General features: G+C 44.9%; 3 protein-coding genes across 3 annotated transcripts; all 3 read right to left on the minus strand.

Annotated features, from left to right (window-relative positions):
- Positions 1–393: 393 nt before the first annotated feature.
- On the minus strand, positions 394–1629 carry LOC9310577. Its single transcript, XM_002874464.2, has one exon. It carries the CDS (start codon positions 1424–1426, stop codon positions 611–613), a length of 816 nt encoding a protein of 271 aa, XP_002874510.1. The 5' UTR covers positions 1427–1629; the 3' UTR covers positions 394–610.
- A 4192-nt stretch (positions 1630–5821) lies between these two features.
- LOC9310578 (early nodulin-like protein 2) lies at positions 5822–7059 on the minus strand. The gene has a single exon (XM_002874465.2). It carries the CDS (start codon positions 6852–6854, stop codon positions 6039–6041), a length of 816 nt encoding a protein of 271 aa, XP_002874511.1. The 5' UTR covers positions 6855–7059; the 3' UTR covers positions 5822–6038.
- A 9629-nt stretch (positions 7060–16688) lies between these two features.
- On the minus strand, positions 16689–19843 carry LOC110227390 (uncharacterized protein At3g60930, chloroplastic-like). The gene is made up of 4 exons (XM_021021478.1): positions 19830–19843; positions 17500–17857; positions 17049–17345; positions 16689–16964 (listed from the first exon to the last, which is right to left on the minus strand). Exons 1-4 carry the CDS (start codon positions 19841–19843, stop codon positions 16689–16691), a joined length of 945 nt encoding a protein of 314 aa, XP_020877137.1.

Genomic DNA, 19843 nt, shown 5'->3' on the forward strand with positions numbered 1-19843 from the left:
AGACTCGAAACCGTTAAAAACGCAACACATCACTACACTACCCCCACATGTTTGTTTTACTCAATAAAAAATGTTAGAAAGTTGACGAACAGAGTAATTAGCAGAGACTAACAAGAATCTACTAATGGTAAACAAACTAGAGGAACTAGATCAAGAGTATTTTACCTGTAATATGATGCTTCTATGTTTGTTTATGTTGTCGGAATGAGAACTCAAGTGGAAGAACAGAACTAAGAGGATAGAAGAACAAAGAGTGTAGTTGACGTTTGTAAGAGGGAGGATTCAGATTTTTGGGTTTAGTTTTCAATAAAATTCAAACATAATGCAGATAATGAAACCAAAACTAGAGTTATTTCACCTCTTGTTGTATTGAATAAAATATTCTCACCAATCTACTCCAATAAAATAAAATTTATTATAACAATGGGAAGAAACTCCACAGTTTTTACATGAGTGAAAAATAAGAACCAAAGAAACGAAGCAAGAGAGAAAAAAAAAGTAAGAAAGAAGAGCGATGTTTAACTAGTAATTGATTAGAGAACCATAATTAGTTAATCTCAAACCAAAACGGAAACGAAAGTGCATATGCTTAACTACTTGATACAGACGCTTAGTGATGATTGAACATGAAAGAGTCTAACCACCTTGTGAGACGTTCTAAAGGTGACAACTTTGGAACATTGGCTGTTGGTCCAACCACAACTTGGAGCTTAAGTCCAGCCTCACAGTGACCTGGTTCTGAGCTAATGAAATAATGGATTCCTGGTTCGGTGAGCTTGACGAGATCGTGGCCTGTCTTGTGCACGGCTACGGGAGAAATCGGGTCGCAGTATAGGAATTCAAGGTCGCCGCTGATCTCGAAGACATCATTGACTTTGTTGTTGTATTCGAAAAGGAGACTGTCTCCAACATGGAACTGTTTCTCTTTACTCCACTGGTAATAGAACTCACTGTCGTAAACGCTCCATCTTTTGGAGTCGCCTACCTTGTAGATATTTCCAGACGGAAGAATCTTGCTCGGTGATGGTGGAGGAATCGGACTCGACGGGTCATGGGTAACAAGAACGTCCAGCTTCTGTCCCGATGTACATTGAGTATGGTTTGAGGTGATGAAGTAGTAAGACCCTGGTTCCTTCAAAGTTACAACATCGTGGCCTGTGTTGTAGACGGCTTTAGGGAAAGAAGAGTCGCAGAATTCGTACTCCAAACCGCCGGAAACTTGAGTAACATCGCTCAAGTTACGATCATATTCAAAGATCAGGGAATCTCCCACGTGGTACTCGGGACGGTCGGTCCAGGTGTCGTCTTCCTTAGCGGTCCATCCATCGGAGCCTCCCACTATGTGGACCGTTGCCGAACAACAACCCAACATAACCGTGAAGGTTGTTATCACGAGCAACACGAAGCCGAAGATTGTTTTGGCCATGGTTAGAGGAAAAAAATGAGAAGCGAAGAAGAAAAATTGTGGTGAGATCACGAACTAGCAAAACAGAGAGATAGTAATTGTGTTGTGTTGATGAATGATGAGTTGTGAAGAGAGCGTAGCCTATCACTATTTATATAAAGTTTTGTAACTCCTAATCTTTCTATGATTTTGTTTTGTATATTCACCTCTATCTTCAATAAAAAAAACACGGTTTGAGATCTCTTCTAGCTAAGTCTAGAGGAAAAAAAAACGGTTTAAGATCTTCTCAATAATAAATCTAGAGGAAAACAAATAAAAGAAGATCTTTTCTAATTATGTTTATCTTTCTTCTTATTATTGAAATTAATCAAAAAGTTATAATTGGATATCTATTTTTCGTTTTTATGAAACAACATATATCTTTTATCAAGTTATTTTTAATTTGCGTCAAAAAAAAAACCAAGTTATTATCAATTTTAGGAATAATTTTCAATTTTCAAATGCTGTTTTTTTTCTTTTTTTTTTTCTTAAGCCTGCCTTTTAACTTTTTTTTTCTTAGTTTTATTAGGTTATTATACATGTCTAAACCCTCTTTCTCTTAATCACTTCTCTCTCTCAACACGTCCGGTTTAGACATGTTGATATAATTAAAATGAGGACGAGTTTTCTGATTAACCGGAATCTTCTTCCCGTTTTTTTGTTCTCTGTTTTTTCGATCATTTTTTAATCTTTAAATCAAATTTGTTTTCCGCTTTGGCGGATTAATCTTTGATTTATTTTAGCATGTTTTCTTCTAAGTTTGGTCTTTTAGTTTTATCATGTAAAATCTTAAATCTAATCCTACAAATTATCAATTGGTTCTCTTTTGATCATAAGTTTGCTTAACTCTTGGTTAAATGATAAAGTAATATTTTCGTCAAAAATTATTTCGTTATTATACGAAGTTTGATCTTAGGTCATAAGGCGGAGCTTCTATCTTTGAGATTTCGAGTTAAAAAGTACAGGATTTGAATTTTCAATACCAAAAAGCTTGAGACGTTCCCAATTGATGAGACGGTTTAAAATTGTAAAAGGATTTTCAAGTGGATCTTCTTGGTGGTAAAGCGGTGATAAGATGGATACGAACAGAGCTTACGGTAAAAGATGGTCTAGCTTGATTAAGCAAGTAGGACTCCGCAAGGCTCTCAAGGACTCTTAAAAGTTTGATTCGTTTGAAGCCATATGTTGTGAACTTTATGCGCTGCGAGGTGGAGAACAGTTTTCATGCTTCATTCTGGTTTGACCGTTGGACTGCCCATGGTCCCCTGATTAGCTATTTAGGTGCGAATGGGCCAAGGGATTTAGGAGTCACGAGAGAAGCTCTTGTTGCTGAGGCAACTAGAAATGGAGATTGGTGGATGACGGGTGCTCGATCTGAGGTGCAACAACAACTAACGATCACAATCACAACCATTACTCCCATTATCTCAAATGGACATGATATTTATCTATGGTGTCGATTGTCAGGAAATTTGCTGAAATTTGGCATAAGGGATTATGGTTCACTCATGCGACACCAAAATACTCCTTTTTCACTTGGCTTTCTATGAAGAATCGTTTATCAAACGGAGACCTAATGTAGACTTGGATCTCGGGTTCAATGTCTATTTGTGTTTTATGCCAAAATCACTTGGAGATAAGGCACCATCTGTTTTTTACATGTCGCTACTCGTAAGAAGTTTGGAAAATGCTTATGCAGCCCCTACTTCAACGTCACTTCTCAACGGATTGGCGGAAAATAGTCACATGCATCTCAAACTCTCCGTTGGAAAAGATACACACCTTCTTGGTACGTTACAGTTTGCAAATAGCAATCCACTCGATATGAAGAGAATGTAATGGGCAGAGGCATGGAGAGCATCAAACTTCAGCGACGCAACTGCCATATGGATTGAGAAACAGATTCGTAATAAACTCTCTGCATCTAGACACTAAGTCAAAATTCATGTATTTCTATTTTTCTAGTTTTTCACTAAACGTTTACATAACTATGTACCCAAAAAAGCTATTTTTTTTTAATATAATTTAACATTACATTAAAAAAAAAATTTTTTTTGTTGAATTCTTCTCTTCTAAAGAAATTCGGAAGCAATTAAGAATTCACTCTCCTTTGTCGCCTTGGAGCAAGGTGGTCTGGTTCAAGTTAACGGTACCACGATTCTCCTTTATTACATGGCTGTTGGGGTCGGATTTCATCCTTTGGCGCCGAGCCAGACTTAGAGCACCTCGGGAGTTTTTTAGTGATCACCTCGGGGCATCGCATCATTCACCTCGGGTTATCCATCTAATCAGTTTAGGGTACCCGAGCCCATCGCCTCGGGGGTACCCGAGCCCATTGCCTCGGGGTATCCGAGCCCATTGCCTCGGGGTACCCGAGCCCATTGCCTCGGGGTACCCGAGCCCATTGCCTCGGGGTACCCGAGCCCATTGCCTCGGGGGTACCCGAACAAGTCATCCTAGAGTACCCGAGCCAGTCCTTCCTGTGTACCCGAGCCGATTGCGCAAGTTTTCCGAGGCGAAGTCTTCATCATCATCCGAGGTAAAGACTTAGTTAATATTCGTCTTCAAAGTATCATTTCCAAGCAAGGCATCATTTCCGAAAAAGAAGGATCATTTCCGATAAACCCGGAAATGATAAAGAAGAATCACGAAGGATCAACTCAAATCAGGAAATCTTCCAAAAGACTCCGAAGAATAAGGAAACTATCCTAATCCGCGATATTCTGCGCCGACTTCAAGATAAATGGAAATCTTCCGAGAATATCACTGGAGAGGCGGTTTATCACCCTTATATAAAGAGACTCAAGGCTCTCGCAGATGGGGAGGGGCTCTAGAATTCATACTACACAAAGCTCTTTAGCACAAACACCTTTTTTCTTTTACGATCAGACTCTTGTACGATCAAAGCTATCTTTTTCTCAATAATATCAAGAACACCATCTTTGGTTTCAATCTGTTCTGTCGTTCTTTGAGAATTCTCGCAAATCGTATCCCTAAATTAAAACCCTAGACAAATCTTGATTGTGTTAGTTTCGACTTCCACAGTTTGGCGCCGTCTGTGGGGAATACTTCAGAATTCTCTTACCCTAAGAGCGCGAGACTCGAATACCAGAGAGGATGGTAAACGAAGACGATCGTCAGATACCGCCAGCCGGAGGAGGGAACCCCAATGCTCCGAACCCTCAAAATCCTCAAGCCGATCCAACGATTACAGCGACCCTAGCCGAACTGAAAGATATGATGGTTAAATTCCAGAAGAAAGCTAACGATCAAGAGAAAGCTAACAAAACCTTGGCGCAGCGAATCGACGAAATCGCAACCCGTGGGCAACAAAAAACCACGCGTTTCCAGACTCGGCCGCCACGAGCCCGGAGGGACTTTCCTGGCATCAACCCAACAAGACTCACGTTCGCGACACCAACCGACAACACCAGAATCACGACCCGAGCCGACCTTGCCAGACGCGAGAGTCAAGATGAGCCCACCGAGCCAGACGCAGCGGACTTGACGAACGAGCCGGATGATTTGTAAGACGAGCGCATCCGAGCCGGAGCTAACTCCGCCGAGCGAACCGACCTCACTGATGACGAAGAAACCGAGGAAAACATAAGGTGGGCCGAAGAATCCGAAAGAGAAGACGAGCTAAGCAAGATCCGAGCCTCCCTAGCCAAGGCGGAAGCTGATATGAAGCTCGTCAAAACCTAGATACATAGCATTTCGTCCTCCGCATCGAACATCGACCGAATTTTGGAAGAGTCTTGAAAAACTTTTATGTTTTCTTAGACAGAACATATCTACCTAAATCATTCTCACTCATTAAGTAAAGACTCGTATATATAACTAAAAAAAATGTGTCAATAAACTGATAATCGGTTTATTGACACATTTGTTTTAGTTAAAGTTACTAACACATGTATAGCTAAAATCAGCAAGATCTATAAAATGGATTAAAAACAGAGCAGAGTAATTAGCAGAGACTAACAAGAATCTTTGTTTAACACGATAAAAGATTTTCATCTACACTACCCCACATGTTTGTTTAACTCCATAAAAAATGTTAGAAAGTTGACGAACAGAGTAATTAGCAGAGACTAACAAGAATCTACTAATGGTAAACAAACTAGAGGAACTAGAACAAGAGTATTTTACCTGTAATATGATGCTTCTATGTTTGTTTATGTTGTCGGAATGAGAACTCAAGTGGAAGAACAGAACTAAGAGGATAGAAGAACAAAGAGTGTAGTTGACGTTTGTAAGAGGGAGGATTCAGATTTTTGGGTTTAGTTTTCAATAAAATTCAAACATAATGCAGATAATGAAACCAAAACTAGAGTTATTTCACCTCTTGTTGTATTGAATAAAATATTCTCACCAATCTACTCCAATAAAATAAAATTTATTATAACAATGGGAAGAAACTCCACAGTTTTTACATGAGTGAAAAATAAGAACCAAAGAAACGAAGCAAGAGAGAAAAAAAAAGTAAGAAAGAAGAGCGATGTTTAACTAGTAATTGATTAGAGAACCATAATTAGTTAATCTCAAACCAAAACGGAAACGAAAGTGCATATGCTTAACTACTTGATACAGACGCTTAGTGATGATTGAACATGAAAGAGTCTAACCACCTTGTGAGACGTTCTAAAGGTGACAACTTTGGAACATTGGCTGTTGGTCCAACCACAACTTGGAGCTTAAGTCCAGCCTCACAGTGACCTGGTTCTGAGCTAATGAAATAATGGATTCCTGGTTCGGTGAGCTTGACGAGATCGTGGCCTGTCTTGTGCACGGCTACGGGAGAAATCGGGTCGCAGTATAGGAATTCAAGGTCGCCGCTGATCTCGAAGACATCATTGACTTTGTTGTTGTATTCGAAAAGGAGACTGTCTCCAACATGGAACTGTTTCTCTTTACTCCACTGGTAATAGAACTCACTGTCGTAAACGCTCCATCTTTTGGAGTCGCCTACCTTGTAGATATTTCCAGACGGAAGAATCTTGCTCGGTGATTTTGGAGGAATCGGACTCGACGGGTCATGGGTAACAAGAACGTCCAGCTTCTGTCCCGATGTACATTGAGTATGGTTTGAGGTGATGAAGTAGTAAGACCCTGGTTCCTTCAAAGTTACAACATCGTGGCCTGTGTTGTAGACGGCTTTAGGGAAAGAAGAGTCGCAGAATTCGTACTCCAAACCGCCGGAAACTTGAGTAACATCGCTCAAGTTACGATCATATTCAAAGATCAGGGAATCTCCCACGTGGTACTCGGGACGGTCGGTCCAGGTGTCGTCTTCCTTAGCGGTCCATCCATCGGAGCCTCCCACTATGTGGACCGTTGCCGAACAACAACCCAACATAACCGTGAAGGTTGTTATCACGAGCAACACGAAGCCGAAGATTGTTTTGGCCATGGTTAGAGGAAAAAAATGAGAAGCGAAGAAGAAAAATTGTGGTGAGATCACGAACTAGCAAAACAGAGAGATAGTAATTGTGTTGTGTTGATGAATGATGAGTTGTGAAGAGAGCGTAGCCTATCACTATTTATATAAAGTTTTGTAACTCCTAATCTTTCTATGATTTTGTTTTGTATATTCACCTCTATCTTCAATAAAAAAAACACGGTTTGAGATCTCTTCTAGCTAAGTCTAGAGGAAAAAAAAACGGTTTAAGATCTTCTCAATAATAAATCTAGAGGAAAACAAATAAAAGAAGATCTTTTCTAATTATGTTTATCTTTCTTCTTATTATTGAAATTAATCAAAAAGTTATAATTGGATATCTATTTTTCGTTTTTATGAAACAACATATATCTTTTATCAAGTTATTTTTAATTTGCGTCAAAAAAAAAACCAAGTTATTATCAATTTTAGGAATAATTTTCAATTTTCAAATGCTGTTTTTTTTCTTTTTTTTTTTCTTAAGCCTGCCTTTTAACTTTTTTTTTCTTAGTTTTATTAGGTTATTATACATGTCTAAACCCTCTTTCTCTTAATCACTTCTCTCTCTCAACACGTCCGGTTTAGACATGTTGATATAATTAAAATGAGGACGAGTTTTCTGATTAACCGGAATCTTCTTCCCGTTTTTTTGTTTTCTGTTTTTTCGATCATTTTTTAATCTTTAAATCAAATTTGTTTTCCGCTTTGGCGGATTAATCTTTGATTTATTTTAGCATGTTTTCTTCTAAGTTTGGTCTTTTAGTTTTATCATGTAAAATCTTAAATCTAATCCTACAAATTATCAATTGGTTCTCTTTTGATCATAAGTTTGCTTAACTCTTGGTTAAATGATAAAGTAATATTTTCGTCAAAAATTATTTCGTTATTATACGAAGTTTGATCTTAGGTCATAAGGCGGAGCTTCTATCTTTGAGATTTCGAGTTAAAAAGTACAGGATTTGAATTTTCAATACCAAAAAGCTTGAGACGTTCCCAATTGATGAGACGGTTTAAAATTGTAAAAGGATTTTCAAGTGGATCTTCTTGGTGGTAAAGCGGTGATAAGATGGATACGAACAGAGCTTACGGTAAAAGATGGTCTAGCTTGATTAAGCAAGTAGGACTCCGCAAGGCTCTCAAGGACTCTTAAAAGTTTGATTCGTTTGAAGCCATATGTTGTGAACTTTATGCGCTGCGAGGTGGAGAACAGTTTTCATGCTTCATTCTGGTTTGACCGTTGGACTGCCCATGGTCCCCTGATTAGCTATTTAGGTGCGAATGGGCCAAGGGATTTAGGAGTCACGAGAGAAGCTCTTGTTGCTGAGGCAACTAGAAATGGAGATTGGTGGATGACGGGTGCTCGATCTGAGGTGCAACAACAACTAACGATCACAATCACAACCATTACTCCCATTATCTCAAATGGACATGATATTTATCTATGGTGTCGATTGTCAGGAAATTTGCTGAAATTTGGCATAAGGGATTATGGTTCACTCATGCGACACCAAAATACTCCTTTTTCACTTGGCTTTCTATGAAGAATCGTTTATCAAACGGAGACCTAATGTAGACTTGGATCTCGGGTTCAATGTCTATTTGTGTTTTATGCCAAAATCACTTGGAGATAAGGCACCATCTGTTTTTTACATGTCGCTACTCGTAAGAAGTTTGGAAAATGCTTATGCAGCCCCTACTTCAACGTCACTTCTCAACGGATTGGCGGAAAATAGTCACATGCATCTCAAACTCTCCGTTGGAAAAGATACACACCTTCTTGGTACGTTACAGTTTGCAAATAGCAATCCACTCGATATGAAGAGAATGTAATGGGCAGAGGCATGGAGAGCATCAAACTTCAGCGACGCAACTGCCATATGGATTGAGAAACAGATTCGTAATAAACTCTCTGCATCTAGACACTAAGTCAAAATTCATGTATTTCTATTTTTCTAGTTTTTCACTAAACGTTTACATAACTATGTACCCAAAAAAGCTATTTTTTTTTAATATAATTTAACATTACATTAAAAAAAAAATTTTTTTTGTTGAATTCTTCTCTTCTAAAGAAATTCGGAAGCAATTAAGAATTCACTCTCCTTTGTCGCCTTGGAGCAAGGTGGTCTGGTTCAAGTTAACGGTACCACGATTCTCCTTTATTACATGGCTGTTGGGGTCGGATTTCATCCTTTGGCGCCGAGCCAGACTTAGAGCACCTCGGGAGTTTTTTAGTGATCACCTCGGGGCATCGCATCATTCACCTCGGGTTATCCATCTAATCAGTTTAGGGTACCCGAGCCCATCGCCTCGGGGTATCCGAGCCCATTGCCTCGGGGTACCCGAGCCCATTGCCTCGGGGTACCCGAGCCCATTGCCTCGGGGTACCCGAGCCCATTGCCTCGGGGTACCCGAGCCCATTGCCTCGGGGTACCCGAGCCCATTGCCTCGGGGTACCCGAGCCCATTGCCTCGGGGGTACCCGAACAAGTCATCCTAGAGTACCCGAGCCAGTCCTTCCTGTGTACCCGAGCCGATTGCGCAAGTTTTCCGAGGCGAAGTCTTCATCATCATCCGAGGTAAAGACTTAGTTAATATTCGTCTTCAAAGTATCATTTCCAAGCAAGGCATCATTTCCGAAAAAGAAGGATCATTTCCGATAAACCCGGAAATGATAAAGAAGAATCACGAAGGATCAACTCAAATCAGGAAATCTTCCAAAAGACTCCGAAGAATAAGGAAACTATCCTAATCCGCGATATTCTGCGCCGACTTCAAGATAAATGGAAATCTTCCGAGAATATCACTGGAGAGGCGGTTTATCACCCTTATATAAAGAGACTCAAGGCTCTCGCAGATGGGGAGGGGCTCTAGAATTCATACTACACAAAGCTCTTTAGCACAAACACCTTTTTTCTTTTACGATCAGACTCTTGTACGATCAAAGCTATCTTTTTCTCAATAATATCAAGAACACCATCTTTGGTTTCAATCTGTTCTGTCGTTCTTTGAGAATTCTCGCAAATCGTATCCCTAAATTAAAACCCTAGACAAATCTTGATTGTGTTAGTTTCGACTTCCACAGTTTGGCGCCGTCTGTGGGGAATACTTCAGAATTCTCTTACCCTAAGAGCGCGAGACTCGAATACCAGAGAGGATGGTAAACGAAGACGATCGTCAGATACCGCCAGCCGGAGGAGGGAACCCCAATGCTCCGAACCCTCAAAATCCTCAAGCCGATCCAACGATTACAGCGACCCTAGCCGAACTGAAAGATATGATGGTTAAATTCCAGAAGAAAGCTAACGATCAAGAGAAAGCTAACAAAACCTTGGCGCAGCGAATCGACGAAATCGCAACCCGTGGGCAACAAAAAACCACGCGTTTCCAGACTCGGCCGCCACGAGCCCGGAGGGACTTTCCTGGCATCAACCCAACAAGACTCACGTTCGCGACACCAACCGACAACACCAGAATCACGACCCGAGCCGACCTTGCCAGACGCGAGAGTCAAGATGAGCCCACCGAGCCAGACGCAGCGGACTTGACGAACGAGCCGGATGATTTGTAAGACGAGCGCATCCGAGCCGGAGCTAACTCCGCCGAGCGAACCGACCTCACTGATGACGAAGAAACCGAGGAAAACATAAGGTGGGCCGAAGAATCCGAAAGAGAAGACGAGCTAAGCAAGATCCGAGCCTCCCTAGCCAAGGCGGAAGCTGATATGAAGCTCGTCAAAACCTAGATACATAGCATTTCGTCCTCCGCATCGAACATCGACCGAATTTTGGAAGAGTCTTGGAATACGCCTTTCACCAAAAGAATTTCCGAAACGACGATGTCCAATCTGGGGAAGTTCAAAACAAAATCGACTCTTACAACGGATCAACCGACCCGAAGTGTCACATTAAATCGTTCGTGATATCCGTGGCCCGAGCCAGGTTCAAGCCCGGGGAGAAGGATGCAGGTCTATGCTTACTATTCGTGGAACATCTCAAGGGACCCGCATTAGAGTGGTTTTCAAGATTGGAACGAAACTCGATTGATAGTTTCGACGAGCTGTCGACACTGTTCCTCAAGCAATACTCCGTGCTCATCGACCCCAGAACCTCCGACGCAGATCTGTGGTCCCTGTCTCAACAACCCACCGAGCCGTTAAGAGATTTCCTCATGACCTTCAAATCGACGCTAGCCAAGGTTGAAGGAATTACAGATGTAGCCGCTCTTTCGGCTTTGAAGAAAGCTCTCTGGTACAAATCAGAATTTAGGAAAGAATTGAACCTGTCTAAACCGACAACAATTCGCGACGCGTTGCACTGATCTTCAGATTTCGTCGCCCATGAAGAGGAGATGGTGCTGCTAGCAAAGAGGCATGAGCCAACGAAGCAGGCGCCCCGAGCCGAGAAAACCGAGAAAACCCAAGCGATACCTCCGGTCCAGAAGAAGACGCGTGAGAGCGGTATGTATACGCATCACGAAGGGCGCAATTTCTCGGGATACAATAACTACCAGATTGACACACCCCGAGGCTGAGGCCGCGGCAGAGGCCGAGGCCGTGGGCGAGGAAGAGAATCCTTCACCTGGACAAGGGATCAACCACCGAGCAATGATCCAGAATATTGCGAACACCACAAAATTTTTGGCCACCATACCTCGAGATGCCGAAGTCTCGGCGCTAAGTTAGCAACTAAATTCCTAGCTGGAGAGCTCGGGACGAACGTCACACTTAAGGACCTCGAGCCAGAGCCAGAGCCCGAACAGACCAACCCGGGAAGAGACCCCGAGCCAAGAAATCAGGAGTCTTAGAAAAGAACCCGGGGGACGTAAGACGAAGACCGAGACAATACACGGCAAAAGGTCCTCACCATAATGGGTTGATCGCCGTACTGTCCTGAAATCGTAGCGGCAATCAAAGCTTACCAACACCGAGCCGAGGCGCCAAGCAACTGGATAAGACCCTTCGATCGACCGAACGATGTAATCACATTCGAGGAAAACGAGACGAACGGGCTCGACATGCTTCATAACGATCCACTCGTCATCACATTAGCGATAGGAGACATGATATTTACCGAGTATTAGTCGACACTGGCAACACGATCGACGTGATCTTTCGCGAAACGCTCCGACAAATGAACATCGACATGTCACAGGTAATTCCGACCCCAAGGCTAGTCCTCGGATTTTCAGGAGAAACGTTAATGACGCTTGGAACCATCCAATTACCAGTCCGAGCCGGCGGGGTGACAAAGATAGTCAACTTCTCGGTCACTGATCAACCTACCATCTACAACGTCATAATGGGGACGTCGTGGCTAAATCTAATGCGAGCTGTCGCCTCAACATATCATCTCTGTGTCAAATTCCCGACCTCCAATGGCGTGAAAATGATCTGGGGCAGTCAGAAGAATTCTCGGATGTGTTTCATGGCAGCACACAAACTCCGAAATCCTGTCACTGAAGCAAAGGCTGAGACCGACCACAAGAAATCAAAACTTGGCCGGAGTGAAGAGAAGGTTATATCTAAACAGTTATAGCAATTACAGATTGAGGAGGCGCGCGAGGAGAAGAAGCCTACCTCGGATCCCGTAATCTCCATTAGTCTCGATGACGAACGGCCTAAACGATGCGTGGAAATCGGCAGCGACTTAACCGAAGAGATAAAGACCGAGCTCATCTCATTCCTCAAGGAGAACATCAACACCTTCGCCTGGTCGGCTGAAGATCTACCCGGAGTAAGCATCAACGTAATCTGCCACGAGCTGAATGTTGACCCATCTTTCAAGCCCATCAAGCAAAAGCGAAGAAAATTGGGTCGGGATCGCATAGATGCCGTGAATGCCGAAGTAGAAAAACTCCTGAAGATCGGCTCGATCTCCGAAGCGAGATATCCAGACTGGTTAGCGAACCCTGTCGTGGTTAAAAAGAAGAACGGCAATTAGAGAGTGTGCGTCGATTTCACCGATCTGAACAAAGCTTGCTCTAAAGACAGTTTTCCACTCCCACATATCGATCGCTTAGTAGAAGCAACCGCGGGAAATAAGTTGCTATCATTCATGGATGCTTTCGCAGGATACAATCAAATTCTCATGCACCCTGACGATCGCGAGAAGACAGTATTCATCACAGACCGAGGTATCTACTGCTACAAAGTCATGCCCTTCGGACTCAAGAACGCTGGCGCAACGTATCAACGGCTCGTCAACAGGATGTTCTCTGAGCAGCTCGGGAAAACGATGGAAGTTTACATCGACGACATGCTAGTCAAGTCCCTTGAAGAAAACGACCACATAGCCCATCTACGCGACTGCTTTCGCCAGCTCAACAAGCACAACATGAAGCTCAACCCGGCAAAATGTCGTTTCGCGGTAGAGTCGGGTGAGTTCCTAGGATATCTCGTAACCCACCGAGGCATCGAGGCGAATCCAAAGAAAATCGATGCTCTGTTGAACATGCCCTCACCACAGAACAAGCGCGAAGTCCAACGTCTCACCGGGAGAGTCCTAGCCTTGAACCGATTCATCTCGCGATCCACTGACAAATGCTTGGCTTTCTACGATACTCTGCGCGGAAACAAGAAATTCGAATGGACTGATCGTTGTGAAGAAGCTTTCCAGGAACTGAAGAAGTATCTGGCTAATCCACCGGTTTTGGCAAAACCAGTCCCGGGCGAGCCATTATTTCTGTACATCGCAGTCTCTGATATAGCGATAAGTGGAGTCATAGTCAGGGAAGACAGAGGAGAGCAGAAGCCGATATTTTATGTCTCGCAAAGTGGAGTCATAGTCAGGGAAGACAGAGGAGAGCAGAAGCCGATATTTTATATCTCGCAAACTTTCACCGACGCGGAAACACGCTACCCGCAAACTGAAAAGCTCGCTCTCGCCGTAGTAATGTCAGCTCGGAAGCTACGGCCATATTTCCAGTCCCACTCGATTGTCGTCATGGCGCCCGTGTCACTCTGAACCATCCTGCACAGTCCGAGCCAGTCGGGACGCCTGGCCAAATGGACAATAGGACTCAGCGAGTACGACATCGAATATAGGAACAAAACATGCACAAAATCTCAAGTCCTGCACGATTTTATCATCGAGCTGCCCACAGAAAACACCCGAGAAGAGTCGCCCGACGCCGTTTTGATCCTCCACGTCGACAGATCATCCTCAAAACAAGGTTCTGGCGTCGAAATCCGCCTAGCATCACCAGAGGGTGAGATCCTCGAACAATCTTTTCGGCTTAATTTCGACGCGACTAACAATGTGGCAGAGTATGAAGCACTCATAGCAGGACTTAAGCTGGCTCGAGGACTTAAGATCCAGAAGCTGCGAGCCTTTTGCGACTCCCAGCTCGTGGCCAATCAATTCAATGGAGAATACGTGGCTCGTGACGAACGAATGGAAGCATATCTTGCCCTCACGCAAGACTTGGCGAAACAGTTCGGAGAGTTCGAGTTAACCAGAATCCCACGAGGCGAGAACACGTCGGCCGACGCCTTGGCGGCTCTAGATTCAACCTCCGACCCGAATCTGAAGAGAATCATACTGGTTAAATTCATTGAAAAGCCGAGCATTGAAGATAGTAGCAAGGATCAAGTTCTAACAGCTCGGGAGACGGAAGAACCGGAAGAAATGGACATCGAACTGCTAGACCAGCAAACTACAGACGCGACCGAGCCCGAATACGGAAGCGACACCAAATGGATAGGAGCCATCCGAAGTTACATAGCCGATGGAGAAGTTCCTACTGAAAAATGGGCATCTCGGAAGCTTAAGGCAAAAGCAGCGCGGTATACTCTGATCAACGGAGAACTCTTTAAATGGCGATTCTCCGGACCCCTCCTTATCTGTGTCGAAGGAAACGAAGCTCGGAGAGTCATGGAAGAAGTACACGGTGGATCTTGCGGGAATCACTCTGGCGGCAGAGCCCTAGCCATAAAGATCAAGTGCCACGGGTATTTTTGGCCGACGATGGTCAAAGACTGCGAAAAGTTTTCTCAACGGTGCGACAAATGCCAGAGACACGCACCAACCATTCATCAACCCGCCGAGCTCCTCTCTTCCATCACCTCGCCTTACCCCTTCATGCGCTGGTCCATGGACATTATCGGACCTCTACAAAACTCCAAGCAGAAGAAACTTGTCCTCGTACTAACAGACTATTTCTCCAAATGGATCGAGGCGGACTCCTATGCCAGCATCAAAGATGCACAGGTCAAGAACTTCGTCTGGAAGAACATCAAATGCCGTCACGGGATACCTTACGAGATCGTTACAGACAACGGATCGCAGTTCATTTCGGCTCGATTCGAAGGATTCTGTGAGAAATGGGGAATTCGCCTCAGCAAGTCTACACCTCAGTACCCTCAGGGAAATGGACAGGCCGAAGCGGCAAACAAAAAGATTCTCGACGGAATAAAAAAGCGCCTCGACGCGAAGAAAGGCCTTTGGGCCGATGAATTGGAAGGAGTATTATGGTCGAACAGAACAACGCCGCGGCGTGCCACAGGAGAAACACCTTTCGCCCTCGTTTATGGCACGGAGTGTGTAATTCCCACCGAAGCCGAGATCCCGGGAATAAGAAGACGTTTGCCACAGGAGAAACACCTTTCGCCCTCGTTTATGGCACGGAGTGTGTAATTCCCACCAAAGCCGAGATCCCGGGAATAAGAAGACGTTTGCTCCCCGAGCAGGAAAATTCCAACACTCAGATGATGCTGGACGAACTAGACTTAATTGACGAAAGAAGAGATTTGGCTTTGGTCCGTATGCAGAACTATCAGAATGCTACAGCTCGGTACTACAATTCTCATGTGAAGCATCGCCGTTTCCACAAGGGAGATCTCGTACTGCGCAAAGTTTTCCAGAATACCGCCGAACAGAACGCTGGTAAGCTCGACGCGAATTGGGAAGGACCTTACACAATCGCAAAGGTGATCCGTCCCGACGTCTACGAACTGATCAACACGAACGGCAAAGCGGTACCTAGATCCTGGAATGCAATGCATCTAAGGAAATATTATCGCTAAGAACCTAAGGTACGCACATACTTGAACTACGGGGTGGCTTGATCCCTGAAAAGGGTACGTAGGCAACTTGTCCTCGGACGAGTTCAGCTACCCCCCCCCTAATTAAAAAAGGGGGGGAGTGGATCCGTATACATATACTCCCACTAAAATTTTATAAATTCTAAGTTTACCCTTCGGGTTTTCCATTCAAATCCACCTCGACATCTTTCCCAAAACTCATCTTGGGAACTTTTACGGTCCTCTTATCGACCCACAAAGCCGACAGTTCGGACGATGGCCACGTCCACGAACAGAGAGCTCATTTCACCGCTTCGGTTACAGCGCGCTATATAAGCATTCAAGACAATTCGGTCGGAGATATCTTGCCATAAAGAAATTGTCTTCAGAAAACCCAGTTGACTTCGACACTGGTATCCCAGTTCGCTTCTAAGCACTGGCAATCGACTGTATCAGCTCGGGTCGCAACCGAAAAAGATATTAGTCCCACTTACCAAAACCCAGTTTCCTTAACACTGGTACACGATTCGCTTGGTCGTCTCGGAAACTAAAACAGTGGAAGTTTGACTCCTACTTGACCGAAAACCGCTGAGTTATACGTACTAAAACCCAGTTGCTGCCCCAGTTCGTACTAAACACTGGATTAACGATGGTTCGAAAAGTTAAACTCCGAGACTAGAAATTTGTCGAGAAACCAAAAAATACATTCATTATCAATGGATAAAGCGGTCCAGGCATCAAGTCTTACAAAGATTCAAAATAAAAAGAAGAAAGGAATACGCCACGGATCTACTCGTCCTGCTCCTCCGGAACATGTGCGGCTTCGGAACTCAGATTCGTGCCCGCCTGATCCGTAATGCCAATCCCCGCGGCAACTCCCTCGATTGACCTGTTTCCGAAACTATCTTCAACAGAATCTGGAGAAGCCGGAGGAAGCCTCAGATCCTCTCGCAGCTCGGTTCCAATCCGCACAAACTCTTCCTCAGCATCTCCATACTCCGCTTTCCACTGGAGTACTTCCTCCTTCTCATCTTCGACATTTTTGCCGCCTTCAAGATCGGCAATCTATTCGGCATTAGCCCTGGCCTTGACCAGGAACATGTAGCGCTCGGACGCCTTCCCGTACAGGTCTATCTTCGCCTCTATCGCCTCAATCTTCTTGGCGAACTCATTTTTAGCCGCTTTCCTCTCCCGACCTACTTCCTTCTCCCTAAGAGACTTCTCCTCGGTGAATAGCCGGTTCAAGCGTTCGACTTCAGCCTCCAATTTCCGACGAAGGCGAAGACCATCCTCGGCCGTCTTCAACCGCTCGACCTTCTCTGCCTTGGCCAACGCTTCGGCTTTCCGCCTGGCCTCATCTGCCTCGGCAATCTTGGCCTCCGCCTCGGCATTCTTGGCATCTGCCTCGACGATCCTGGCATCGGCCTCAGCAATCCTGACCTCCGCCTCGGCTCAGGAAGTCTCGTATTTCTGGTTCGAAGAGTCGTAGGCTCGAACCATGCAGTTCATCGAATGGAAAGCCAGGTACGCAAAAACTTAAGTTAGTACCAAGAATTCTAAATTTTAAAAGGCCTAGGATGCCTCGGAGATGAACCAATACCGTCAGGAATCCCGTAGCGGTTTTGCGGTAATTTTCAGCCTCCAGCAAGGCCTCGGGCGCAGCTAGGGTCGGACCCGAACAAGAAGCGATAAGATTAGCAGAGGCTATCTTATCCTTGTAGATGGGAGCCTCATTACGGCTCCTCTTCTCCTTCCTACGGCCTCCCGAGCTATCACCTCGGGGCCTCTTAACCTTCGCCTTAGCCTTCGCCTCGGCACCTAGAGCAACGATAGCCGAGGTCCCTGCCGCCTCGGGGACTTGTGTCGATAAAACGTCAAAGGGCTTGGCCCCAACCAGCGCCGTGTCTTCCTGAGCTCCGTCGATCGCCTCGGTATCAACAGCGACCTCGGAGTCATTCCTGACTTCGGGGGGAGTAGGTGGTTTGAAATTTGCCTCCAGTATCGCCCTCTCCCGAGCCGCTTTCCTCTCGGTAGCCTTCTTCGCTCTCAAAGATTGCGCGGCACCCTGCATCTCGATAAGATGATCTAGGCGATGATCGGACGATTTGGAAGAGGATTGGCAATGAGCTCCGTGCAACAAACGTAGGGCCCTTTCAATTCTATCTCGGGAGAAGTGTTTCGTCCAGTCACACTTCCGAGCTATTAGTTCGTCGTGAAGATCTAGAAAGCCCTTGGGAATGTCTTCGAGAAACGACGGGTTCCGATCTGCACGAACAAGAAAATGGTCAATAAGAAGTTTAAAATAAAGCGGAACAGCAAATACGACTTCAGGTATAATACCGATTTTTCTCCACTTTCCAACAACTTTCCCTAAGTAGTCCTCATGGACACTATACTCATCCAAGGCTACGTAGAAGAAGTGGTCGGTATATTTCTCATCCTTGCTTGGGAACCCGCCGATAACCCTCCTATTCGGCCTCGGAGAAATATAAAACCTCTCAACAGGTCCCGGTATGCGCCGGAGTTCTAGCAGATTCCTTAGGTGGCTAAGGTCCACAATGTTGAGCGTCTCGATACTTCGGACCAGAATCCCTACAAGATGGCGCAGGCCTCGGGTTGTGATCTGAGATAAGGCAATCTTGTACGACCATAGAAACGCCAATATAGGCCTCGGAATCGGAAGCCAGAGGTAGCAGTGGTAGAAGAACCCCTCATAAAGGGTGAAAAACCCCTCGGGCGGATCATCCGCTCGCTCATTCGGAGTTGGAAGTCTTAGTTCAATCCCCTAGCTAAAACCGAATCGGGCCTTGAGATCCCGAAGGGAATCCTCCGTGCATAAGGTGGAACCCAGAGGATCGGGTTTCCTAGCTTTCTTGGCTCGTTTTCTCTTCTGTTGACCCTTGGTTGCTTGAACTTTAGCTTGAAGCAACTTGGCCGCCTTGTCAGAGTCATAATGAACCTCCTCGGCCATAATAGGAAGTAGAGGCGCCTCGGGGGCATTTTGCCAGTGCGAGACTCCAGCTTCACCAACTGCCGGTGGATGGACCCCCCTCCTATTCAAAATCGCCTTGGGATCATCAGGCAAATCTTTATCCCGAGCCACATCTGCAATCGTGTCTTCCCGAGCAATGAAACGGCTCGGGTCTTCTTCCCATGAGGCCGACTCTGCATTACTACCGCAGTACAACTCGATCTGACGGTCTGTGGTGTCCGCCTCGGGGTCTCTCGAAGAACTCCAGACCATTTTTCTCTTGTAGACAGGGAGAAGAGTGTCGCCTCGCGGCGTATCACTGGAATCAGAGAGAGACATTTTCTAGCTCGGGCAATTGAAGAAATTGATCGGAAGAACAAAGCTTGGCAGATTGGAGAAATCACCCTAGATCTAATAACGGTGGCGCTATGACGGAAGTATACGGAAAAAATATAAAATAGAAGAGCTCAAGATCAGAGAGAGAAGAGAACGAACCTTGAAAATTTTCCTTTGCAGTTGCGAAATGAGAGAATGAGTCGGAGACTTAACATTTATAGGGATTTAGGGCGCGTCGGGTACGAACGAGCCGAATAAAACACATCGTGTCCACATCTAAGGCGCGTCGGGCACGCGCGAATTGAATAGGATACTTCACATCCGCACGAATCTCGGGAATCAGCGAAGGACCTTTCCACTTCTCGAAAAGGAATCCCAACCGTCACACGCCAAGAGAAGATGAAACGACAGAGGAATTCGAATCGCCAAAAACAAAGAAGGTGCCGAACCGACCGAAGTAAACGGCTCGGCCCAATTGTCATAAAGCTCGTCACGCTTGGTTCTCCAAACTAACAAGCTGGGGGGCTAACTGTTGGGGTCGGATTCCATCCTTTGGCGCCGAGCCAGACTTAGAGCACCTCGGGAGTTTTTCAGTGATCACCTCGGGGCATCGCATCATTCACCTCGGGTTATCCAT

This window comes from Arabidopsis lyrata, assembly GCF_000004255.2.
Source record: "Arabidopsis lyrata subsp. lyrata unplaced genomic scaffold ARALYscaffold_6, whole genome shotgun sequence".
NCBI lineage: Eukaryota > Viridiplantae > Streptophyta > Magnoliopsida > Brassicales > Brassicaceae > Arabidopsis > Arabidopsis lyrata.